General features: G+C 51.8%; 1 protein-coding gene across 3 annotated transcripts; it reads left to right on the forward strand.

Annotated features, from left to right (window-relative positions):
* The first annotated feature begins 587 nt into the window (after window positions 1–587).
* ZNF275 (zinc finger protein 275) lies at window positions 588–16,192 on the forward strand. 3 transcript variants are annotated; one of them, XM_045995865.1, is made up of 5 exons: window positions 588–717; window positions 1,980–2,099; window positions 10,224–10,306; window positions 10,732–10,802; window positions 11,100–16,192. In XM_045995865.1, exon 5 carries the CDS (start codon window positions 11,129–11,131, stop codon window positions 12,254–12,256), a length of 1,128 nt encoding a protein of 375 aa, XP_045851821.1. In that variant the 5' UTR covers window positions 588–717; window positions 1,980–2,099; window positions 10,224–10,306; window positions 10,732–10,802; window positions 11,100–11,128; the 3' UTR covers window positions 12,257–16,192. The 3 variants fall into 3 exon arrangements, with proteins under 3 accessions (XP_045851821.1, XP_045851823.1, XP_045851820.1); XM_045995867.1 differs by lacking the exon at window positions 1,980–2,099 and having other exon boundaries at window positions 10,185–10,306; XM_045995864.1 differs by lacking the exon at window positions 1,980–2,099.
* Window positions 16,193–24,620: the final 8,428 nt, after the last annotated feature.

A 24,620-nucleotide genomic window follows, 5' to 3' on the forward strand; every position in this document is an offset into this window, starting at 1 on the left:
CTATCCCCATTCCCACACACGTGCGCGCATATGCACACATGCACACACACTCACACACACTCACAGGAGCTCTTGGACGCCAAATGCGCGCGCCCCATGAGCCCTGGTTTTGCTCATAGCTCTATCCTTACAGCAGGGACTCGTAATAGCATTGGTGACTCAGTGAGGCGCTCTGACCCCTCCCGTGAGAGCTGGCTTTGCTCTGCTTTGCTTTCTGTTCCCCTCCTCCACCCTCACCCCCGTCCAGAAGGCGCCCGAGGGGGCGCGGTTCTTCCCATTCCTTCATTCCTTCCTTCATGGGCTAGTTGGTTCATTCGCTCATTCATTCATTCGTTCGTTCGTTTGTTCATTCATTCATTCGTACGTTCATGCCAGTCCGCCCCCCTTCGCTGGGCATCTGGCCCGCAAGCGCAGATCCCCCGCTGTCGCGCCTGACCCTCCCCCCGGCCTCAGCCCCGCCCCCATCCCGCCCCGCCCCCTCTCCAGGCCAATGGGGGCTGGCTGGCCGGGCGGGGCCGGGGCCAGGGCGGGGCCTTGCTCCCCCACTACCCCCGGCGGCGCCCGCGGCTCCGGAAACGCGCCGCGGGGCTGCTGGGGCTCAGCCGGGCGCTGGCGGCTCCGTGGCGTTTCCTGCCACGCCGGGCCTGCCTGGGCCGCGCCAGCGCCGCTCCACCGCCGCTCCGCCGAGGGCAGCGCATCGGCCGCCGCGGGACCGGGGTGAGCATGAGGGCCACGGGAGGATGTGCCGAGGGCGCGGGAGGGTGTGCGGGCTTGGGCTGACCGTTTGGACCACGGAAGGATGCGCAGGGGGGTGGCCTGGGAGAGTGCGCGGGGCTAGGGTGAGTGTTCCGCAGAGTGTGCGGTGGGTGGAGGCCAGGCGTTCTCGGGGGGGGGGGGGGGCCGTCTCTGGGCTCGCAGGAAGCTGCTCAGCCCTGAGGCCATCCAAAGTGAAGGACGAGTCCCAGATGGCGGGTACGAGGAGGCCTGAAGGCCTTCTTGCGGCGGTCGGGGGGCGGCGGTCAGGGGCGGGAATCGCAGATGTGCCGAGGCCTACGCTGCCTTGGGGGAGACGCTGGGAACTGGTCATTATGGGAAGGAGAGGACCCTGGCCCCGAGAGCATCGGAGGCTGAGGGGGAGGGGGCGTTGGAAAGGTTAAAGGGCTTTTCCCCCAGTCTGGGGGAGGGGCCGAGCCGCAGTCAGGACGGCTGGGTGGATGAGCTGGGGACGGTTCCTGCTGATGGGGTCCCTCCTTTCCTTCTGGATAGAGGTTGAGCCTCAGGTTGGTGCGGAGGGAAGGAGGGATAGCCCAGAGCCCAAGAGCTGTGAGGGAGCGCCAGGGGGCAGCGTTTGCTGGGTGAAGATGAGCTCAAGGCTCTAGGTCTGAACAGGGCTTTTTCTGTCGCCCTTCTGGGGGCCACCATCTCCTGCTCCCGTGCCTCCCCCTTAAACTGCTTTGCTGCCTCTAGTCTATATTTGGGTGATTAATTACATGTCTTTTTCCATCCTACCCCCACAAACACACACTTGCCTGCCGCCCAAAGCCCATGGTCCCTTTCAAACAACCCCCCCCCCCAAATCCTGGCCCTCTTCCCAGAGGTCCCACCCTGTTCCAACTGACGCCCTCCAGCCAGCGTTGGCCTACCCTGGCGGCCAGCCCCCCCTAGTCTTCTTGGTCAGTGAAATATTTTCTCTTAAACCTCAGACCCGACATTTTTCCTTTACCAAAGGATTTCAGACGAGATTGCCAGAACAGCACCCCCTCTGGGTACTAATGCTGCCTCACCCCATTCCCCATCCTCCCTCCCCCATTGAGCCTTTAAGTAGAAGCAGTTTGCACAGTGCCTGGTACAGTCCAGTCCACTCCGCAAAAATGTCCCTGGATCTATGTTTAGAACCCTACTGAATGGTGATGTGCAGCCTTCTTTGGGTGAGGGACCCCTTGGAAAAAATCACTAGAAAGTGTGAATTCTCTTCCCAGAAGTCTGACGGCACACTGGGACCCCACACTGGAAGGCCGCAGGCCTGAATCCTGTCTGCCGAGGGCTGCGGGTGAGGAAGACTCCGTATTCTAGATGCGCCCAGGACCGGCAAGGCACAGGTGTGCGTTCCAGTCCTCAAAGTGCTGGTTGCAAATGCCGATTCCTTGGCCCCAGCCGCGCCTCCCACTCTGCCCCTTCAGTTCCTAGCAAACCCCAAGCCAGGATTGTAGCGCACTGATCCAGCCCTGGTCCTAACCTGCCCGGGCTCCCCAAATGAGCAGCCCCTCATATCTGTAGAGCCCGTCCCATATCCAGGGCAATGTAACCTAAATGAACCTATACTTATAATTTATGTTGGTTTTTAGTAAGATGCCACGCGCCTTCTTGGGAAAGGAGGAGCATAAACCTTTTCTCAGTTAAGTACAACAAACACTACAAAATCCCCTTCTGGTCTACCTTCTGGCTTTTTATAGAAGGGAAAGAAAACGGAAACCTAAACAGAGAGGGACAGGTGCCCAAGTGAAGAGAGAGAGGAGAGCTGGGGAAGATGGAGACAGATGCCTCCCACCCACGCACACGGAAGAAGACACACACAGACACAAACATCCCAAGAGAAACAGACTTTCCTGGTGAAACACCCTTCCTTGGCCCTTTAGGGTTCTGCCACTTCTGGCAGCAGCACATCTGCACAATACAGGGTCGGCCTCTCCCTTGAAGGCCTTGGTGGCCATGTCCTGGTGAGACACGCTGAGAGCACATGAAGGCCAACGTCAGCTCCAGCCCAGAGGCTTGGGTCAGCATCCTGGCCTTGCCTGGCTGGGCTGGATTGGGACTTTGGCAGTGTGTGTTGTCCACCCCCCGTCCTTCAGTCAGGCACGCATGACCCAAAGAGACATGTTCCTGGAAGGTGCCCCCAAGTCTGCTTCTGTCCCCCTGACTTATTTCAGGCCCAACAGGTGGGACCTTACCCGTCTGACTTTATAACTCAGAATCGGCCTGAGACACAATGAGCCATCCTTGCATGTCTCTTTTGGTAAGTCTGGGAGTTGACAGACCATGTCTGCTGGCCTTAAAGCTGGCCATGCTGTCAGAAGGCCCCACGGGTGAGGATGCAAGATGGTGGGAAATATCCTTGCCTTTCTGGAAGCGCTTGTGTTTTCATGTCTATCAGCGTCGCTGAACCGTCTTTGCCCAGAGACAGTTCTCAGTCTAGGCAGCAGGACTCAAAGGAGGACAGACACCCGGTGAGGAGAACTGGGAATCTAGGTGATCGTTTGCACGGGACAGAAAGCCGCAGGCACCCATCTGAATTAGATGCTGGAGAGTGAGGTCTCTTGTCTGGCCTATAAAGACACGCTCCAGGGCATTTTTGCTCTGGCCCAGAACTGAACTGAACACCACGAGCTACCTATTGTCTTCCAGGGCCTGAGGACATTCTGCTACAGGTCCTTATTTAGATGTTCCAGGGAGCCCAGGTATTTCTGGCATCCCTTAGAACTTTCTGGAAGCTGCTAGATAGATCTAGTTTGGGTGGTCTTGCTGCCTCTCCCCTGCCCCAGTGATGGGGCAGGGGGATCTGCCCACTCAGATGCAGACTTCACTAACACATTCTGAGGAGGGATTCTGAGCTCCAACGCAACCAAAAGACACTTAATTATTCACTACTTTTTTTGACATGGGTTGGTTTGTTTTGTTTTGTTTTTTTTTTTGTCTCCATTGAATTCAGCTCTTAATTTCTGTTCTTTCATATCAAAGTGGAATGGTTATTTCGATTCTCTTAATGTTTCTGATTCTATACAGAATGTTTGATTTAAGTAAGTAGATTAAAATTTACATTGCCATCTAAAGCACATGGGCAGGATTATTTCTGCACTCCCCTGAGCTCTCATGTTGTAGAATGCGTGATTTTTTTGGATTGTCAGGCACGGGGTTCACATCCAGAGGGTCTCCCTGTGTTCATCGAACAGCCATGGTGTCCGTGGCACTTCGCTCAGTCTGGGATGGGGTCTGTGGTCTACCGTTGGCAGGAGGCCTCGCTCTCCGGGAGCGGATAGGCCTTAGACTGCACTTCAGAGCCCATGGAAAGGAGGAGCCTAATGTCATTCTATTAAGAGGCAGAGGTTCATTTTCCCATACTCTTTCTCCCGACTGCCGTTTCCCAGGTGGGTGTAGGTGCGCACCTTATGAGATTCGGGTGAATGAAAGTGTCTTCCGGTCAAGGTCTGCAGCATCCTCTGTACCCATAAGGTGCGTTCCTGTAGTTTTCATATTTTTCCTGGAATTGCTTTGACCTTGGCGCTGCAGCTCCACTTTCGGAAGGCAGTGGACATCTGTACTTGTCATTTTTGTCACAGCATCCAGCATCTTTTCCAGGTTCATTCCACCATTTCAAAGTAGAGCAGCCATACAGCATGGCTTCTGAGCAATCACCTGATCTTTGGGATTGGTAATAATTTTACTTTTCACTGCCGTGGGGGTTACTGTGTATTTCATCATACAGAATTTAGCTACTTTTGTGAAAACGGGGCTCCCTTTTTCCCGTCTGTTTTTGTGAGCACTTTCTCGATGACCGCTGTACGTCCGTGCGCGCTGGGAGTGCATGTGCTCACCTGAAGTTCTTGTGGGTTACGTCTCCTGGGCAAGCCTGCTTCGGGAAGGGCCACTCCTGTTGCTACACGGGAAAGCATAATTAATAATTCACATGGGGGTTGTGGCTACAGGATTTCAACAGTTAATCATTCCAATTAAGTGAAAACACTTTGATAGGCTCTGCTCAATTAAATAGAACACTTGAGGAGCACGTGCTCAATTAAACATGGGTGGCTTGGAAGAACTTTGTGTGAGTAAGAGAGAGAGAGAGAATGATGTGTGTGACTATTGCCAAGCGAGGGCCTGTGACAGCATATCGATAGGATGATTTAAAGCCAGTCGCCTGAGTCCATATAAACCATCAGTCCATATAAACCATCTGAGGACATTCAGTAACAGCCTATTGCCTTTCTTTGGTGTGGCTCGAAAAGTCTTAAATCTTGGGAGCTGGACCTTAGGCGAGTTACTTAACCTCTTGAGTCCATGACTTACTTCTGTGTGCAATGGAGGCGGTGAGAATTATTAGTCTCGGTGATTAAACAGTTTATCCCATGTCCACTTGACACCAGGAGCTCCTGCAGATGCTGGGGATTCAGGGCCAGGAAAGAGAAGGTCTGTATCCTGTGGGAGGTGACATTTCTCCTGGGGAGTCAGGTAAAGACAAAGAATTTCACTTGAGGATGATTGTTAGGTAGTGAGAAGTGTTATGAGTAAACAGTGATTGGGCTCAAGAGTGCAGACACTTTGAGGAGATGACACATGATTGAGGTCTGAATTCTTAGACGGAACCACCTGTGGCACGTTCAGAGCCCTGAGGGGGCATCGCCTTGGCATAGTTGGGACAGAATGAATGCCAGGGTGTCTGGAAGGAATGACTGAGATGCGGGGTGCGGGATTTGGGCCAGGTGGGCCGGGCTGGGGTCTTCGTAAGGGGCTAAGGCCTCGGGTCTCTGGCTTGAGGACAGTGAGACAAGGTTGTAACGGGCCATGTTTTTCAGAAGGTAAGTGTGAGATGTTCTGCCCGTTCCACGTGGCAGCAAAACCTCCACATCAATGGAAATGAGTTTTTGTAATGAATTGTGTAAGGATTCTGTGACCGGTTTGTTTTGTATCGGAAGCCAAAGTCAAACCAGACCTCAGATGTACACCAGGAAGACTCCCAAGTGCTCAGAGGGGCCCTACCCAGCTGACAGTGGGCCACAGAGGGCATGGCTGCTGGGCACCTGGGGTGTCACTCACACACCAGGAAAGCCCCTGTGATGGGCAGTGGGCTAAAGACGGGGCTGGGGCTTCCCTGGATGTTGAGACTAAAGGAGGCCTTCTTCTCACACCCGTGATGGCACCGAGAGCCTGCGGAGAGGAGCCCGGGAAGTCCCAACCCCACGGTCCTTCCTATCTCTGAGCTTTCTGGGACTGCCCACACATTCCCATCAGCCTGTCTTATCTAAAGTCTACCCAAATCTTTTTAAATTGTTACTCTTTTCTTTAAAAAAAAAAAATTGTTACTCTCTTCTGATTACCAAAGAAATGCCGCTGGGTTACTAAAAATTCACATGGTACTGGCGCAGGAAGCAGAAGACCTTTCTAAATCCAGACTCTACCCCAGTGTGGCACACGTTACAGTAGAGGTGTGCTTAGTTCAGCAACAAGTCACTCCGTTTACTCCTTTTGTCCCCGGAAATGCAAATCTGTAGTTGACTGTTCTCTCCCTGTCCCTACTCTCTTTGGATATTTTAGTGAACAGTTACAGTCTGTCTCCATCTCCTTTAAAGGAGATGCATTTTTTGTAATCTGTGTGTCATCTATATTAGCCACCTGTTGATCTTTTTTTCATTTTTATTTCTTTTTCTTTTCTTTTTTTCTTGTTTTCTACCAGTTGTTGATTTTATGTTTAAGCTCTTCAGTTTTCTTCCTGCTCTGAGTCCTAGGACTCTTCCGTAAGGTCTCCAGCCCTCTGAGCCACATTCATCATTCACCCTCTCCTTCTCTTATTTTTGACAGTGGGATTGTTTCCTCCTATAGTATGTTGTTTTCCATGCTTTTACTTTTCACCTATCTATGTCTTTACATTCAAAGTTTTTATATTTAAAGCTTCTTATAGACGGCATAGAGTTGAGTATTGTTTTTTAATGTAGTCTAGTAATCCCTGCTTTTCAACTGCAGGATTTCTTTACTCCATTTACATTTAACTAAGTTATCCATGTAGTTGGACTTAAGTTCGCTGTCTTGCTATTTGTTTCTGTTTATCCTCTCTGTTCTTTTTCCTTTGTTGCTTTACTCTTTTGGATTATTTTTTAGAATTGTATTTTATCTCCACTCCTGGCTTATTAGCATGCATCAGAGTCTCGGAGGGTCTCCTAAAACACTAAATCATACGTTTTACTTATATGTATGGTATAAATCCCACAGTACCTTATTATTTTTGCTTTAAATGGTCAGTTATTTTTTAAAGATTTAAAAATAAAGGGGGTAAAAGTGTTTTTACATTTCTAATGTTCTTCATTCCTTTGTGTTGATCCAAGTTTCCATCTGGTATCATTTTCCTTCATCTGAAGAACTTTCTTTAATGTGTCTCATAGTACAGGTCTGCTGGTGACCAATTCTCTCAGCTTTTTGTCTGAAAAAGTTTTTATATTGCCTTCATTTTTGAAGGGTATTTCTCCTGAATATAGAATTGTAGGTTGACAGGGTTTTTTCCCTTAAGCACTATAAAAATGTCATTCTGTTGTTTGGGGCTTGCACATTTTCTGATAAGTTATCTTATCTTTGAGTTACTCTTATCTTTGAGCTTCTCTATAGAACATGACACCCCCCCCACTCCGCTGCTGTAACATTTTCTCTTTCTCACTAGTGTTCAGCGATTTTATTATGATGTGTTTTGGTGTGCACATATGTTTTTTTGGTTTTGTTGTTGGTTTGTTTAGTCTTGATAGGGGTTGGCTGGGCTTCTTGGAGCTAGTTTTCATCAAATTAGGGGGGCAATTTCAGCCATTATTTCTTCAACTACATTTTTATCCTCTCCCCCTTTTCCTCTTCTCTTCAGATTCCAGTTCCATGTGTGTTAGGTGATTTTCTGTGATATCCAGGTCACTGATGCTGTTTTTTAAATATCTTTTTTCTTTTCCTTTGGATCTTCATTTGGGATAGTTTCTGTTGCTATATCCTCGAGTTTTCTAATCTTTTTGTGGGGGACAGGGGTCAGTGTCTAATCTGCTGTTAATCACATCGAGTGAAATTTTCATTTTAACTGTTACAGTTTTCACCTCCAGAAGCCCCATTTGTATCTTGTTCATATCATTCATTTTTTCCATTGTTTCTCTTCTTCTCTCAGTCTTGTGCAGAGTTAAGCTAGCTGTGGTCCTTGTCTGTAAGCTCTGCCAGTCATCACTTTGGAGTTATGTCCATTGACCTGATTTTCCTGCTTCTTGGCGTTCCAGATGATAGTGCTGAGTGGCTAGAGTCTGTTACTTCACTTTGAAGAGGGTTGGACTTCCTTTGAGGGCGTAGTTATTTGTGGAATGGCTTCATCACATCGAGGCCTATTCTTAAGCTTTTCTAGAGCACGTTCAGGGTAGCTGTGGCTCCAGGAGATGGTCAGCGCTACTACTGAGGGACAGCCCCTCTGATGCTCTACCGAATGGTCCGGGCGTCACTGAGGACTCTACTCTTGTTGGTTGGGAATCGTTCAGCTGAAAGCCTCCAGGCCTTTCCTTTCCTAGTCTTTGGGAGTTTTATTGTGTACCATGGCTTGGGAGTCAGGAAAGGCCCAAGGGGAGCACTGTGCTGATTTGGGGGAGCTCCTTTTTTCTGCCTTGCTCCCTCCTTTCTGGCACTCTTCTCCGCAACTTCTCGCTGCATCAGCTGTCCTGAATGCTAGTCTGTGTCTTGACGAAGCCGCTAAGCTCGACTGGAGGCCCCCTTCCCTGCACGCTCAGTCTGGACGTGGCCTCCCGGCAGAGCCAGTGCAGTGATAAGGCTCATTACAGTTGTTTCTCTTCTCTCGGGATGATGATCCTGCACTTCCTGCTGCCCAGTATCTGAAAACTTGTTTCAAATCGCTTCTGTCCAGTTTGATACTTGTTACAGCAGGACATTGTTCTTTGTTCCAATATCCTGGCCAGAAGTAGAAGTGTCCGTCCATCCCTCTCCATATAATCCCTGATTTTATGTAAAAGTCTTTCGGGGATGTGTGGGTCTTCTACGGCTTGAGCTAGTGTAAAAAATGCCTCCTTTTCATTTACTTGTGAATCGAGTTGAATTGACCTGACATCAGAACAGAAACTGTGTTCCTGTTTCTTTGTATTGGCTGAAATGGGAGGCCTCTGATACACACACACATTTGCGGCAATATGATCGCAACAGTTCACATATTTTGCAATCTGGAAGAAAAAGGTAAATCTGAACATACACCGTTCAGATCTTTTATTTAGCAACATGGTGTCTGAAGATCTTTTCTTTGAGGCTTCTTTTTCTAGTTGTTTTGTTCCCCTTTTCATTTGGTCAGACATTTCACAGAAAGTTCTTGTCTGCATCTGCCTTACGGTCACCGACTTCATTGTTTGCGTTGGGTGGGGTAAGGCCTTTAAAAGGCCTCGCTTCTGGCCGGTGAGATCAGGATCCCGCTCTTTCGTTGCCTCTCTTTGCTCCAGTGGCCCAGTCTTTCTTGTTGCCTTTCCAAAGTGGGGAAGATCTCACCTGTCTTCTCGCTTAGGTCTTTCTTCTGATATTGTTTTGGGGACACTTCCTTCCTATGCAGTGTGAGCACTGACCTCTGTGAGGCTGGCTGCGAGGAGGCCTGCGGCCGGCCTGTCCCAGAGAGCCCGTCTCACTACTGTTGGCTCTCCATCTGTGTCTGTCTTCTCCGGGCTGTTCCTGGGCCAACATTCGTTTGTCTTGTTCGGGTTCCCTCTAGCCTGCCTGTATTAACCCTTTGCCATCTGTGTCCCCCAGTGTTCAGGGTTGTATGCTCTGGCTTGTCACTCAGCTCCTGTGCAAGAGAAAACTGAATGAGATATAAAACCAGGGGAAAGAAAATCACTAGTCTTGTCCTGGGGGAACCCAAAAGCAGGGCCGCTGTCACTTATGACTCTACTCACTTTCCTTAGCTTTGCCTGCCCCCTCCCCGAGCCTTGACCTCCCCCAGGATGGAGCCCAGGAAACCAGGCTCTGGCAGGCCCTCCTGAGACGCTTGAGGCCCAGGAGAGCTGTGCTTGCCTCTGCCTGGCTTAGGAATCTGTCACTGCTCCCTGGTTTTGGCTGTGGCCTCTCCCTCTTCTCCCAGCATGACACACTACAGGACCTGAACCCCAGCTTCTGCCTTCCCTCCCTTTGCTTTCTGCCTGAGTCTACCAAGAAACGGATGCCTGCTGGGGTTGTAATTCCCATTATTCTGGTGGGGGAGCTGCATTTCAGTCCAGGAAAGTGATTGAACCGAAGTCCCTTGGGAAGGCAGTGGGAGGCCCGGGCCATGGCCCAGGTTTCTGATGCTTGGTCAAATTCTCTTTCCAGGACTTCCTGAGGCTTGTGTTAGATCTCTGTGCCAGCGATGCACACCCACTCCAGACCCTCGCCTCGTATCCCTTGCCGTTACTAGCACTGCTCCCACCTCATTCTAGAATGGACAGAAGGACTACTTATCCCGGGAATTCTTTCAGGATCCAGTGACGTTTGACGACGTGGCCCAGACCGGACACTGAGCAGAGGACGCTGGCATATTAGAGGAGCGCGACCCCCAGGGGTAAGATGCCCCCGCCCTTGCACCAGCTTCCCCACAGCTGTGTGGGCCTCTGCTGTCTCAGCGGCTGCACATGTGAGGTGGGGAGGGCTGCTAAGACAGGAGCCCGCGGCGGGTCAGGCCTGGCAGTTGTAGCACAGGGCCGGTTCACACCGAGGAGTGTGAAGCGGCAGAAAGCGAGGATAGGCTCTTCTGGATGGCCATCTGGCGCTCCATCCGATGGGCCCGGGGTCTGCCTCCGCCTTGCCTGGAGGGAGCCAGCCCTCGGGGAAGGCATCGGGAATGGATGCGTGGCTTGCCGGAGGGCACAACCAGGCTCTACTTTGTGGCTTGAAAGGGTTTCATGTTTGATGGCCCTGCCGCACCGGGCTGTGTTCTGATGGCATCTCCGGCTGCCAGCCAAACCCTTTTTCCTTTTCCAGGCGCAGGAGTTCCTGTTCTGAATCCTACCTGGTACCGGCCCCACCCCTTAGTGCAGACTGAGCGAAGTAGTGTTCCGGTGAGTGAGAAAGAAACCTGAAAAGTAAAACATTTGGGGGGGGGGGGGTGGGCCCAGCTGAGCCTCTGGGGAGGGGGTGTGGCTGCTTCTCCCGCACGAAGGGGAGATGTCCTCGACCGCTTTGGTGGGGCGGGTGCGGCGGTGAGGCCTCGCTGCCCCTCTGGGCCGCAGTCCCGGCTTCTGGTTGGAGGCGCGCCGCCGTCGTGCCACAGCCGCCCCGGGCCCTGCGGTCAGCAGCCGCCTCAGCAGGAACGGGATGGCGGAGAAAGCAGAGTAACCTCGTCCTTCTCCTCTCAGGAGGCGTCAGGGCGCGCGAGCGGCGGGCGATGGGCGAAGAAGCGCAGCCACAGGAGATGGCGTCCAGCAGCTCCCCGGGGGCCGGCGAGCCCAGCGCCGAGGTCAAGCAGAACAGGGACGCTGGGGGCCCGGGGGGCAGCCCTCAGGACCTGCCTATAGAGCATCACTTCTCCTGTAAGGAGTGCGGGGACGCCTTTCGGCTCAAGGTCCTCCTGGTGCAGCACCAGAGGATTCACAGCGAGGAGAAGGGCTGGGAGTGCGGCGATTGCGGGAGGGTCTTCCGGGGGGTATCCGAGTTCAACGAGCACCGCAAGAGCCACGTGGCTGCCGAGCCGCAGCCGGGCCCCAGCCGCGCGCTGGAAGAGGCCGCGGAGCGAAGGAAGCCGGCGGAGAGGGAGGCGAAGCCCTTCAAGTGCGAGGAGTGTGGGAAGAGGTTCAAGAAGAACGCGGGCCTCAGCCAGCACCTGCGCGTGCACAGCCGGGAGAAGCCGTTCGACTGCGAGGAGTGCGGCCGCTCGTTCAAGGTGAGCACGCACCTGTTCCGCCACCAGAAGCTGCACACGGCCGAGAAGCCGTTCGCCTGCAAGGCATGCGGCCGCGACTTCTCGGATCGCCAGGAGCTGCTCAAGCACCAGCGCGCGCACACGGGCCACCTGCCCTTCGACTGCGACGACTGCGGCAAGTCGTTTCGCGGCGTCAACGGCCTGGCCGAGCACCAGCGCATCCACAGCGGCGCCAAGCCGTACGGCTGCCCGCACTGCGGCAAGCTCTTCCGGAGGAGCTCGGAGCTCACCAAGCACCGGCGCATCCACACGGGCGAGAAGCCATACGAGTGCGGCCAGTGCGGCAAGGCCTTCCGGCAGAGCTCCAGCCTGCTGGAGCACCAGCGCATCCACACGGGCGAGCGGCCGTACGGCTGCGGCGACTGTGGCAAGGCCTTCCGCGGGCCGTCCGACCTCATCAAGCACCGGCGCATCCACAGTGGACTCAAGCCGTACGAGTGCGACAAGTGCGGCAAGGCCTTCCGCCGGAGCTCGGGCCTGAGTCGCCACCGCAGGACCCACAGCGGAGCGCGGCGCTGCGAGTGCGGTGAGTGTGGCCGCGTGTTCAAGAGGCGGTCGGCGCTGCAGAAGCACCAGCCGAGCCACCGCGACTAGAGGAGCGCCCCCCCCCCCCCACAAGCCCCGAGCCCCTCAGCGGGCGGCGGCGGTGGCGGCCCCGCGGGGCCCAGTCCCCGAGAGGGGGAGGGCGGAGTCAAAGGAGATGAACACTTTTGTAGCGCTTATCTATTTTCTCGTCAGAAAGGTCGGATCCAATTTATACTGTCACCAGCAATTTCTAAGTGTACACGTTTCCCATCTTGCCTATCGAGAGTAGCTTCTAGGACATTCTAATTTATTTGGACTAGAGTGACTGGCATCAAGTACCTTCAAGGAATCCACGGGCCTCGGAACTGAGAAGGAGAGAAGAGCGACGTGCGGGTGTCCCCGGAGGGGGGCCTGTAGGTCCTCTTTGCCGGACTGCTCCCCCTCACCTCGGGAGCGAGGCACAGAGCTAATCCTCGATGGCCTCAACATAACGTGACCCCCGCTTTCGTGGAGACAAGACAGCGCCCCAGAGTTGTTTGGCCTACTTGAATTTATAAATTTTTAGGGATGTAGATAGAACACTCAGATGTCTTATAATATTTAATTTATTAATTCAGCTATACATACATAACTAAATCACATATTACATAGAATAATATATTAATTTAGAGAATACTCCTTTTTTTCCCTCACGCCGCTACGCAAGATCATTTTATTCTAAATCCTCATATGCATCTCTGACCTCACCATCTTCACCAACCTCGTCGCCCCTTTCAAGTCATCCGACAGTTCAGAAGAACCTCCGATGGCTTCCGTGCATCTAAGCTGTACGCTCTGCAGCACTGTGACAATCCCGGCACAAGGCTCTCAATAGAAACTGCCACCCAAGCCATAAATACATGTTCTCATTACATTAGGACATTGGTGGTTGTTTTGTTCTGCTTTTTTTTTCCTCGATTTGTCCTATAGCTCTACGGCATCACCACTTAACGGGTTCGGCTTTTTCAAATGACTTTTGAAAGACTTTTTGGAAGCATCTAGAACTTGTCGTTGCGAGGTCATTCTCCCAGGCACAAGTACTGAATGTGGGTCAAATTGCTTTTGCGTCCATTTTTCTTCAACCACTTCATTCTGGTGACTTCCCCCATGCATCCAAAACTAGCATCAGCTGGGGTCCGTTTCGGATTAATAAGTCTTGTCCTCCAGCAGCACTATTCTGTTCAAGCTCAAGTAGCTGAGAGAGCACGCCCATAACACGGATGTCTCAAGGACTCAAGTACAAGATGATGCCTCTTTTTCGAGAGTGATAGCCTCTCCCCCCACACAGCCAGCCCTCCGTTCTGGGCTCTGTAAAACAGGGGTGATTACAGGACTACCTCCTAAGGTTATCATGAGAACCGTGACACCACGCCTGGTCCGAAGGTGCACACTCCGTGAAGGTCATCTGCGGCATTCTGCGGCTCATTAGTACCGGAACTGGGGAAGAACCCAGGCCTCCTGACTCCTAGTCTCATCTTCTTTCTCTCGTGCAGTGACTTAAATCGTGTTCCTGTTTTCTTGCATGCAGATTATACGTTCATCTCCTTTGACCAGTTATCAAGTTACCTTTGGATATATTGACTTTATACAGCTGTTCGCTCTAGAGCGATTGTGATGATCTCTTTTCCGTTTTGATTGCTTTGCTCTTGGTAGCAGTTTTATTACGCTTTTGTCCTGCGAGTTTTAGGTTTTACGAACCCGAGCACTCACCGTCGTCCGTTAAGCCGTAACTTCCATTGCTTCAGTACTTCGATACGATGATGTTTTTTTTCTGGAATTCTGATTACAAATGAAAAGTTGAAAGCCCTGCCCCACCAGAAGGTGGATGCTCCAGGTGGGCAGGCTGGATGGGAAGGGGCCAGAGAACCAGGCTCTCTCCTCATCCAAGATGCAGACTCGATGCGTCTCTGTGGATGGGACTTGACTATCCAGCCTGGCCACACAGACACGCAAGAGAAACTTCCATCTCGGATTGGCCAGAACATTCTGACTGTTCCTCAGTATAGCCCGGCCTGTCAGCAGCAGGCCTGGGCCCCAACTAGATCAATGGGGTGGTCCAGATGTGGTCTTGGCTGCAGCTGGCTGTCCATCAAGCTCCTGGGAGCTTTGGCCATGCCCGGCATGGATTCAGTGCCTGAGCAGCAGAGCCACACAAGACACATCTCCGCGAACATGAGAAGACTCCCTTGACTGATGCTGTCACGTGGATTGCGTCCTCCTCCCAAGGAGTGACTCTGCAACTAGAAAGAGGTCGGTCTGGTGGCTTTTGCTTTGGGCAACTAGGGAGAAATTCACCCACGTGTTCTGATGTTAACCTCCTGCAGCTACAGCTAAGAGGAACTCAGAGCAGAGGCTCAGAGAAGAGCCGTGCCCCTCTGATGCCCTGTGCATCGTGGTGACAGAAGTTGGCGCCACGGGCCCGGGCTGTGACTCTCAGCCGCCTTGCCCAGGAGGGGCAATAAAACAAGGGTTCAGAGGGCGACGATGCCCTTCTGACGGCCCGTGTGGCATAGAAATGGAAGCTGGTCATCCTGGGGCTGGGCTGTTACTCGCAACAGCCTCCCCCAGGAGGAGCAGCAGCAAGGGCTGGCCAGAAACCTGGCCTCCAGTGACCTGCGGACCCCGCAGGTAGAAGCCAGCCACACCGGGGCTGTGGTGTGGCTTGCCGGCAGCTGTGCCCAGGCGGGGGCAGCCACTAGCGGGCCCAGAGAGGAGGTCTGCGCTTCCCGATGGGCCCTCCGAGACCAAGCTTCCCGGCAAGCACACCTAGAGGGGCTTCTCCAGCCCCCATCCCGGAAAGCGGGGTCCCCTGGTGACCCCTGGGACCTTAGCCAGAAGGTCATCTGGAACGGCCCCCAGGCCACAACAGTGGCTCTCTGTGACGTCTCCGTCCTGACCCCCAGGCACTTGTTACATAGCTGCGCCTCGCGCTCTGTGGCCTCAGTTCTCACAGTTGTGAAACTGTGTCTGAAATCACTGCTTCCTTCTGCATCCACTTGCTCTTTGCAAGCTGTCAGGACATGGTCGACACGACTGTCATCCGGTAAGGACCTCGACATTCACAGGGGGCAAGTCGGGCAACATCCGCTGGGAGTGCTCGGCCACCTCTTGCTCGTTCGCTAGCCATGCGTCAGCGTCTCTGAAGGATCCAGATACAGTGTTGGTAGCTCAGAGCCCCACGTTGTCGCCACTGCCCCCTGGCATCCCGTCACACCCTCCTGACTTCTTCCATTCTCAGTTCTCGCATTTTCTCTGAAACAGACCCTCTCCTAGAGTTAACACTAAAGACCGCATCTTTTCTGTCACTGTGTTTGCGGGTGACGTCCGTGCTGTCTCCAGCGCAAGCAGTCTGTGGCTTTAACGTGTGTCCTGTAGTGTCGCCCAGCTCCGGTTTTGCCTCGAATGACTCGGGGGTGGATTTCCTTGGATTCCGTAGGTGTGCTGCGCTGTCATATGCAAGATGTGGTCAAGCTTCCTATAGTGTGTGCTCGTCTATGCATTTGTGTATCTACCTCATTTCATTTTTTCTTTCTAATCACACACATCCCTTTTGCAAGGGAAATGAAGAGCAGTTGGGTTACACAGAACGCCGACTCTCATTGGAGATCTAACCTTTCCTTAGATTCTGAAGGAAACCTTCCATTGCTTTTATTAAAGTTTTGAATACTTGCTGAAATTTTTCAATGAAAGTTGTTTACCATTTTTGCTGCTTATTACGATGAACTGTGTTGATTGGTTGTGTCACACCCCCTTCTGCATTTCCAGAGCGAGCCCCACACAGTCGCAGTGCTGGCATTCCACGGGCCCGGGGCTGCAGCCTTGTCGCATGCCCTGGGACCCTCACCCCGCACCCCACGCCACATTCATTGAACCAGCACCAAACACGTGACTCGGGGCAGCAACCGGTCATCAGAGCTGTCTGGAGGCAACAGTCTGGGCCTTTCAGGTTCTCTGCCTGTGAAGTGCAAACAAGAGAAATGAGAGAGGAGTTTCTAGTTGGTGTTGGAAGAAAGTGGGAGCCACACGGTAGAGGAGCTGACCCCGTGGGTGGCATCAGCTTGGAGATCTGTGGGCTCCTGCCAAGCGCTCCAGAGCGGCCTCCACTCCAGCACCCCGCAGGAGTCTGGCCACGTGTCTGGGTTTCCGGCAGCTGCCCCCGTCAGTTCGTTCATGGCCCCACCCTAGGCTCCCTTGACCTGAGCCAGCTTGAGTGGGTCTCTGCTTTCTGTCATCCGTCAAGAGTCAGTTGCCTTTTGCCACTTGGCTGCTTCCTAAGAATCCCGTGGCTGGTTTTCCTCCTGTTCTACCGGCTCGAGTTCCTGGCCCACGTCCCACCTGACTGTCGTCAACACCTGTTTAAATGTGGCACCGACTTGTGTTCACTCAGGTGGATAAAAATCTATGCCTTTTGGGCTCAGTGAGTTTGACCAATGCCTTTCTGTCCAGGCATTGTTCCTGTACAGACCCCCTGTTTGTCCCATGAAATGAGTTTAAGTCAGCTTCCGGAGAACCTGTCAGATTGGGGATTCGAGAATTTCTCTATTACTAGTATACTTCCATTCGGTACTTCTCATTGTATCAGTTTAGGTGTTTACCTTCGAAACTAACAACGGTCTCTTTTAACTTGGCCTTCGATGTTCTTTGCGTATCTAAGAATGGTAGCCGCGGCTGCCCCAGTCCGCATTTCAGTTGTTCGCCCTCTTCTCTCACTCCTCCCTGATCTCCTTAACTTGTCTGTTTTATGGCACTTACAATAATCAGCCTTGCACTAGAGCTTCGCCCTCCCCACCTGCACCCCTGCCCGTTAGATTGTGAGCTCTTATAAGACAGGGGTGACCCTTCGTGTCTGATTCCCCTACCAGATCTAGCACAGTGCCTTGCATCGAGTAGATTTCAATAAATATATGTTAAATGGCATTGGTGTTCCTTGACTTATTTTGTCAAAGTTTGGGGTAACAGCTCTTCCCTTGCTCCTTTCTCCGGGCTCTGAAGTTCTTGCCCCCTCCTGGTGTTACCTTGTGCCCACCCCACCCCACCCCCCGCCCCCTTACCAGATGCCTGGAGGGGACAGGAGGTGCCCTGACGAGAGAGGGCTGGCTTCCCTGGAAATTTGAGCTGCCCCTTGGCAAAAGAGTCCTATCCTTCAGCCACCCTTCTCCCACCCTGGCTAGCCCCCCCCCACCCCAGTCTGAATTCCAGGTGGGAGCAGAACACCAGCCTGGATCTGAGCTCCTCCCCTAGGCACCAGGAAGAGAGTGACAGAAGTGGACCTTGACGATCAGCCAGCCTTCTGGGCTAGGTGAGGGTGGGAGCGGGGAGGTCAGTCCTCTTGGCCAGTGGCTGGCCCTCTTTCCAATGATTGTTTGCTCAAAACAGCAGGCAGAGAGGACAGGCCCCTGGCTTCCTGACCTCCCACATACAAACAAGGCTCAGCTGCTCATCCAGCTGCCCAGTCCCAGAAGGACAAGTCCAAAGGGGCCCCAGGCGTGTTGGGTTGGGACCCCACAGGCCATGATGTGCTACAACAGTGAGGAACAGGATTTTGGAAGGGCCTGTGTCGTCTTGGCTCCAGGGCCCCATCCTCATCAGTCTGCCCGTTATTTTGCAACCCCAGATGCGGCTTCTAAGCAGGCGGTGTGGGACCGCCCCACACCTCTGCCTGCCCGGCTGCCTGCTCGCAAGCCAGCTATGTGGAAATAACCATTCGTTGGCTTTGCTGGTTTCATGATGTACTTGTCACTGAGAACTCCGCACGTTTTTCCATAAAACACGTGCAAGCTCTATTCGGGCAAGATTCGGTTGTGCAAAGCCAAGGCCACAGGTCTGTTTGGACCTCCGGTACTGGGCCCAGAGGGGAGGGGACAGCTGAGGGCTTCTCTCTAGAGGCCCTGTGGGCTTCTAGTAGGGGTTTGAAAATGTTCCTTTCTGCCCCTCTCTTAGCGCCCCCCCCTTCTGGAGTCCTGTCGCTTTTCCCCCACCACCCTCCTCTGAGCGCCCCGAAGAAGTCTTTCGTGAACCCGGGAGTTGACAGTCTCCAGACCCCCACCTCCCGGGCCAGCGTCTGGGCCTCCCTCATTGCCCTAGCCCAGGCTCCCACTTCTCTCCAGCTCGTGTCCCACCTGGGTGGGGGGTGGCCACTGACATTGTCCTAGTCTTTTCAGGCTGCTGTGACAACAGACAATACCTCACAGTTCCAGAGGCTGGGAAGTCCAAGACGAGATGCGGACCAAGCCGGCGTCCCGTAAGGACACGCCTCTTGGTTCAGATGACAGCCAGGTTGCTGTGTCCTCACAGGACGGAAGACTGAGATGTCTGGGGCCTTTTTTTTTTAAAGATTTTATTTATTTATTTGACAGAGATCACAGGTAGGCAGAGAGGCAGGCAGAGAGAGAGGAAGGGAGGCAGGCTCCCTGCCGAGCAGAGAGCCCGATGTGGGGCTCGATCCCAGGACCTCGGGATCATGACCCGAGCCGAAAGCAGAGGCTCAACCCACTGAGCCACCCAGGCGCCCCTCTGGGGCCTCTTTTTGATAAGGTGCTAATCCCACCCCTGGGGGCTCTGCCCTCACGACCTAATACCTCCTAAAGGCCCCACATCTTGATGCCCTCATATTGGGCATTAGGATTTTAATGTATGAATTTGGGGAGACACAGAGGTGAGGATACCTGGACTTCTCGTGGATTTGTGCACTTACTAGTGGGACTGATAAACCAGTGAGCTCTTCGAATTTCTTTCCACAGAGCACAATCATTGCTTTGATTAAAAGATCTGTAAAACAGATAATAAAAAAACACAGTCCTCAGTTTTTCTTTTCAGGAAAGACAGATCAAAAAATCCTTGCACTGCCTCACCCCTTTTCTGACCTTCATTCAACAAGCATTTATTGACCACCTGCTGTGTACCAAGCTCCAAAGGCAACTGAAATGCCCCTCACCCTCAGGAACAGACATGTAGTCAGAATGTTACAAGTGGGACCTACACTCATCAAGCCGGGCTCCTAGGATCTGCATATTTTCGGGACACAGGTTACACTTCAGTTAGAAAAATGACAAAGCTAAACACACAAGCTCAATATCAGCAAATTAACCCCCTCCCCTGTCTGCAGGTCCTGTTGATTTCACACCTCAACCTCCACACCTGCCCCCGCCGAAAGGGAGCTCTCCCTCCTCCCTGGAGTCCCTTGGGCTCTCAGACCCGACCTCACTGCCCGGGAGCGGCCGCACCCACAAGCTGGGAGACACCCCGCCCCCGCCCCGAGGCAGGGTGGGGCAGATCTACACGGGCCCCCAGCCCCCAACCCAGGCCTGCGGCCCAGAGCAGGCCCTCGGTGAAGGGGTCCTAGGAGCGGGCGGGAGGACGAGGCTCTCCCACCCCCGGTCAGACCGCACGGGATGCCGCCTCGGCCCGGGCCTCCCCTCGCCTCCCTTCCTCCCCACCCAGAAGGAAGCGGCGGAGATGATGGAGCAGATCGCGTGCTGGGTGCGGGAGGACCCGTCGGGGCTGGGCCGTCCGCACCTCCCCCGGGCCCCGGCCTCCGAGTCCATGGCGGTGCCCATGATGCTGCTCAGCCTCGTGGACCAGCTCGGCGAGGCGGACGAGGAGCTGGCGGGCACCTACGCGGAGCTGGGGGACTGGTGTGTCCAGAGGATTCTGCGGCACGTCCAGGTGGGGGGGCCGGGGAGGAGGCCCAGGAGACAGGAGGCTGACCCTCACCTGCCGGATGGGCCCTGGGAGCCGGGGAGCAGGGTGACCCCCCACTCCCCAGGCCCTGGGGCACCTCCTTCGCCTACACAGGCACACCCCCGGCTGGGCCTTGGTGGCCCCCTGTATGGGTGGGGAGACCCGGTGGGGGTGGGGGCGGGGAGCTCGGCTGGGGCCCAGAAGCCCACACCCCTGGGAAAGGCGGAGGGCCGGGGGGAGCCCAGCGGGGCCAAGGGCAGGAGGGAAGGGGCCTGCGGCTCTGGCGTGTTCAAGAGCAGGAGACCCAGCCAGACCCAAGTTCTTCCGGGCCTCTGTGTGTTCCAGGACAGCCACTTGGGTGGTGGGGGGGGGGGGACTCCTGATTGGAGAGGGCAGGAGATGACAGGTGCCTAGAGGATGAACTTCAAGAAGTCCCACAGCACCAAGCTGGCTACGGAAAGGTGTGGAAGATGTATTTGTCCAATTCTCACTATCAGGGAATGAGCTTCTGAAGTGCAGTAAGAATTCTGGAGTCTCTCTCCCGATGCACCTGTTACTCTCACCCCCCAGTTTCCAGGGCGCACCCGCTCCTGCGGGTGCTGTGGTCTCCATTGCCGGCAGCTGGCTACTTGGGTTCCCACACTGTACCTAGGATTAACAGTTTGGTCAAATCTAAGCAAACAAACAGACAAACAAAGCTTTGCATTTAGTTGCTATAGCCGTCCTTGTGACAAAGATTTCTTTGAAAATTTTCAACAGTTCTTTCCCTAAAGCATTTTATAAAGTCGTGTTTGAAGTTTGGTTGGTTGAAATCGAATGTTTTAAGAACTTTGCTTTTCTCTAAAACTTGGTTCTTTCTTCACGTGTTTACATTTATAATTTCAAGATCAGAGACGACTGACCAAAGAAACGGTTGTAAACAGCTTGGGAGGTTATTCCCCATGGCGGTTCTGCTTTGTTTCATCCTGGCAAAATGAGATCCTCGCGGGCACTTCCTGCAAGTTTGGCTGCACACGGACTCACACACACTGGAGAGTTTCTCGGCTGCACACGGACTCACACACACTGGAGAGTTTCTCATACTCCATGTTTATTCTGCAACGGGCTCTCTTCACGTCGGTCAGCGCGCCTGGGGGAGAGGCCGTAATTACAGCTACATTTGCTCCCTGCTTCCCCTCCTTGGTGCACATCTAGGCATCCGGCAGGTTTCACTCGGGGAAACAGTGCTGCGTGGACACTCTTGCCCCATCACACAGCCACAGGCCCTGCTGTGGAATGACGCTGAGTCACGTAGGGCTAGTTGGCTTCGATCAAGGGACCAGCAATAGCGCAGCCGGTGACTGAGAGAAGACTGAAGGTCGCTCACGGAAGTCTGAGCCGAGCGTCAGGCGGGAGGGGCAGCTCCGGTCCACACTCACCCAGAGACAGCAGCTCCTCACACCTTGGCTCTCCTCTCTCCCCTAGTGCGGTGCCTCGCACACCATTTGTGTGAAAGACCAGTTTATATCCACCCCCCAATCCATCTCGGACTAAGGCTTTTGTGAAATGCAATAAAGAAATGAGTGGTGCCTGGGAGGCTCAGTCGGTTGAGCAACTGACTCCTGATTTCGGCTCAGGTCATGATCTCAGGGTCTTGAGATCAAGACCCCTGGCAGGCTGTGTGCTCGGTGCGGAGTTTGCTTCTCTCCCTCTCCCTCTGCCCCTCCCCCTGCTCATACATGCCTCCCCATGCGTGCCCTCTCTCTATATAAAGTGAATAAATAAATCTTTTTTTTAAAGGGATCGTGGTGATGTTGAATTGCTATACAAGCTTCACAGCTCTTCCTCTTGCTATCTGTGTTAGCCCCGTCATGGACCACTAAGGGCGGGGTGTGGCTGAGCGGTGGTCCAGGAACCATGCCCAGGAGCTCAGCTCGAGGGCGTTGCCTTGACGTCAGGGTAAGCTCCCACACAGGCATGTCTGTGCTCTGGGTCCTGCGGCATGCAGGGAGGAGAACGGTGCACGTCCGAGGTGAGCACTTGCGTTTTGAGCAGGTGAGGCAGAAGTTGGACCCATCACCACTCATGCATCCCATTGGTGAACTCTTACTCACATGACCACCACACCTACCTCCCAGGGGAGGCTCGGAAACAGTCTAGCCGAGCCCGCCAGCACCCAAAAGGAACAGCTCTGGATGGAGACAAAGAACGGTCTCCCCGACAGGTACCCAGGAGTGGGTTTGAAGAGTACAGGCATTAAAAAGAATACTGCCAAATTCACTCCAAGAGAGTCTGTACCAAGTAGGTACAAGAGTTCCCGTTGCCCCCCACCCTAGGCAAAACTGATGGGCAAAAATGGTATCTCCTTGTTATCACTAGTATTTTTCATGATTACTGGCGTAGTCAGGTTGAGTATCTTTTCAAATATATGTAGGTCATTCACATTGACACTTCTGCAAACTACTTGTTTTTATTCTTTGCCATTTTGCCTGTTGACTTGTAGGTTGTGTTATATGCTTGACATTAATCCTTCAGCTGAAATACGTGTCGTATATGCTTTCTTCCACTATTTTTAACTTAATTATGATGATGCAGAAGTCGTATCTTTCCTCTTTATGCTGTAAAATGTGTTGTGTTTTTCTTTTATGGTGTCTGCATTTTGTGCCTTGCTTAATGGTATCTTCTTTATCTAAAGAATAGAAAGATACACTTCTCTAGTTTCCTTTCTATAAATTAGTTTTTATCGTTTATTTTTCATAGCTTTTTTCACGTTTAGATTTTTCTAATCAGTTAAGATTCTCTTTTCATCTATGATATCTGTTTAAAATTTATTGTTCTGTTTTCCTTATGTGGATTGCCAGTTGTCCCAAGGCCATCCTTTCCCCTATTAACTGAAATGCTAAATTCATTATGTAGAATGTAAACTCCACATTTCCATGAGAACAGAGGCTTTTTTTTTTTTTAACTCACCCCTGAAACAGTATCTGATGCATCGTAGACAATCACTGTTTGTCAAATGAATGAAGGGGTGGATGGATGGATGGATGGATGGATGGTTACTAAATTGCCGAATTTTCTTCAGTGTGTTTCTAGAATTTCTGTTATTCCATCAATTGGTATGCTGATTCTGGCATCAGTACTGTTTCAATTACTATAACATTATAATATATTCTGATATCTAGTGGGTTCTGTCTTTTAACTTATTTGGTCTATCTTGTGCATTTCTCTTCAGAATGGATTTATAAACTCGCTTGTCAGTCTCCTTTAAAATCTTGGGATTTTTATTGGGATTGTATCAAAATTATAGATTAATTTCAGGGGAACTGACATCTCTCAAAGTTGAGTCTTTCTCTCCCAAGAAGATGATATATGTCATCTTTTATTCAGGCCTGCTTTTATGTCCTATAGTGAGTTCTGATATTGTTCTTCACATTAGTCTTACACATTTTAATAATTTTCTGTCCAAAGCATTCAATAGTGTTGCTCGTCAGATCAGGGATATTTTATATAGCATATTGTTCATTGTTAATTGCTGGGAAAGCAGAGATTGTGAAAAGCTCCCATATGAGCTCTAATGGTTTGTCAGGTCCTTCTTTTAGTTTCTCTAGACAAATGAGCATAACGTCTCTAAATAATTAGAGTTTTTTCCTCTTCCAATATATTATTCTTGTATTTCTCTCTTGTTTCACGTTGATCAGGATGACTCCTTTACAAAAGAGTGGCAAGGATAGCGTGAATTGGTGTTGGATTTCATCAAGTGCTGTTCCTGCATCAATTGAGACAATACATTCATGCTTCCTCTTTAACCAGTAATAAGGTGAATGACATTAATAACTGTCAACATTGGGGCACCTGGGGGGCTCAGTCATTAAGCGTCTGCCTTCAGCTCAGGTCATGATCCCAGGGTCCTGGGATCGAGCCCCACATCGGGCTCCCTACTCAGTGGGGAGCCTGCTTCTCCCTCTTCCACTCTCCCTGCTTGTGTTCCCTCTCTCACTGTGTCTTCACTCTATCAAATAAATTTTAAAAAATAACTATCAATATTAATTTATCATTGCATTCCAGGGAAAACCCTATTTCGGCATGATAAAGGATATGATTTAGTGTCTTTTTATAAGAAAGATTGGTCTACACAGGGCTTTTACTATGCTATCTTAGTCCAATTTGGTGATCAGGATTATAATAGCCTCAAAAATGTGTTTGGATGCTTTCCATATTTTCCAATGCAGAGAAGGGTTTGGACAGTATGATTACCTGTTTCTTTTTAGGTTTAGTAGAATTTATCCATAAGACCACGTGGGCCTGATGCAGTTTTGAAGGATAGATCTTTGACTATCTCTACATATCTTCTATGGACATTGGTTTTTATTGATCTTACACCTTTTGGCCAATTATTATGATTTATATTTTCCTAGAAAGTTACCCATTTTATCTCCATTTTCCAATGAATTCATGCAAAGCTGTATGTGTATTGTGTTCTCTTACAATTTTTAGAAACATTGTACCTACATCTGAAATGACAACCCACCTTGTTTCTTATGACCTTTTTTCATTTCTTCACGTTCTTTTCTCTTAACCAAAATTACTATGAGTTCTTGCAATTTTTTTGTCCTGGTTATTCAACTATTCTGGGCTTTTTGCTCTTTATTCATTTCATTAGTCATTATTTTCAGTGTCATGGGCTTTCTTTTGGTTAGTAACTTCTAATTTTAATGTTTCAGACTCAATGAATATG

The sequence above is a fragment of the Meles meles genome, chromosome X (assembly GCF_922984935.1).
Source record: "Meles meles chromosome X, mMelMel3.1 paternal haplotype, whole genome shotgun sequence".
Classification (NCBI taxonomy): Eukaryota; Metazoa; Chordata; class Mammalia; order Carnivora; family Mustelidae; genus Meles; species Meles meles.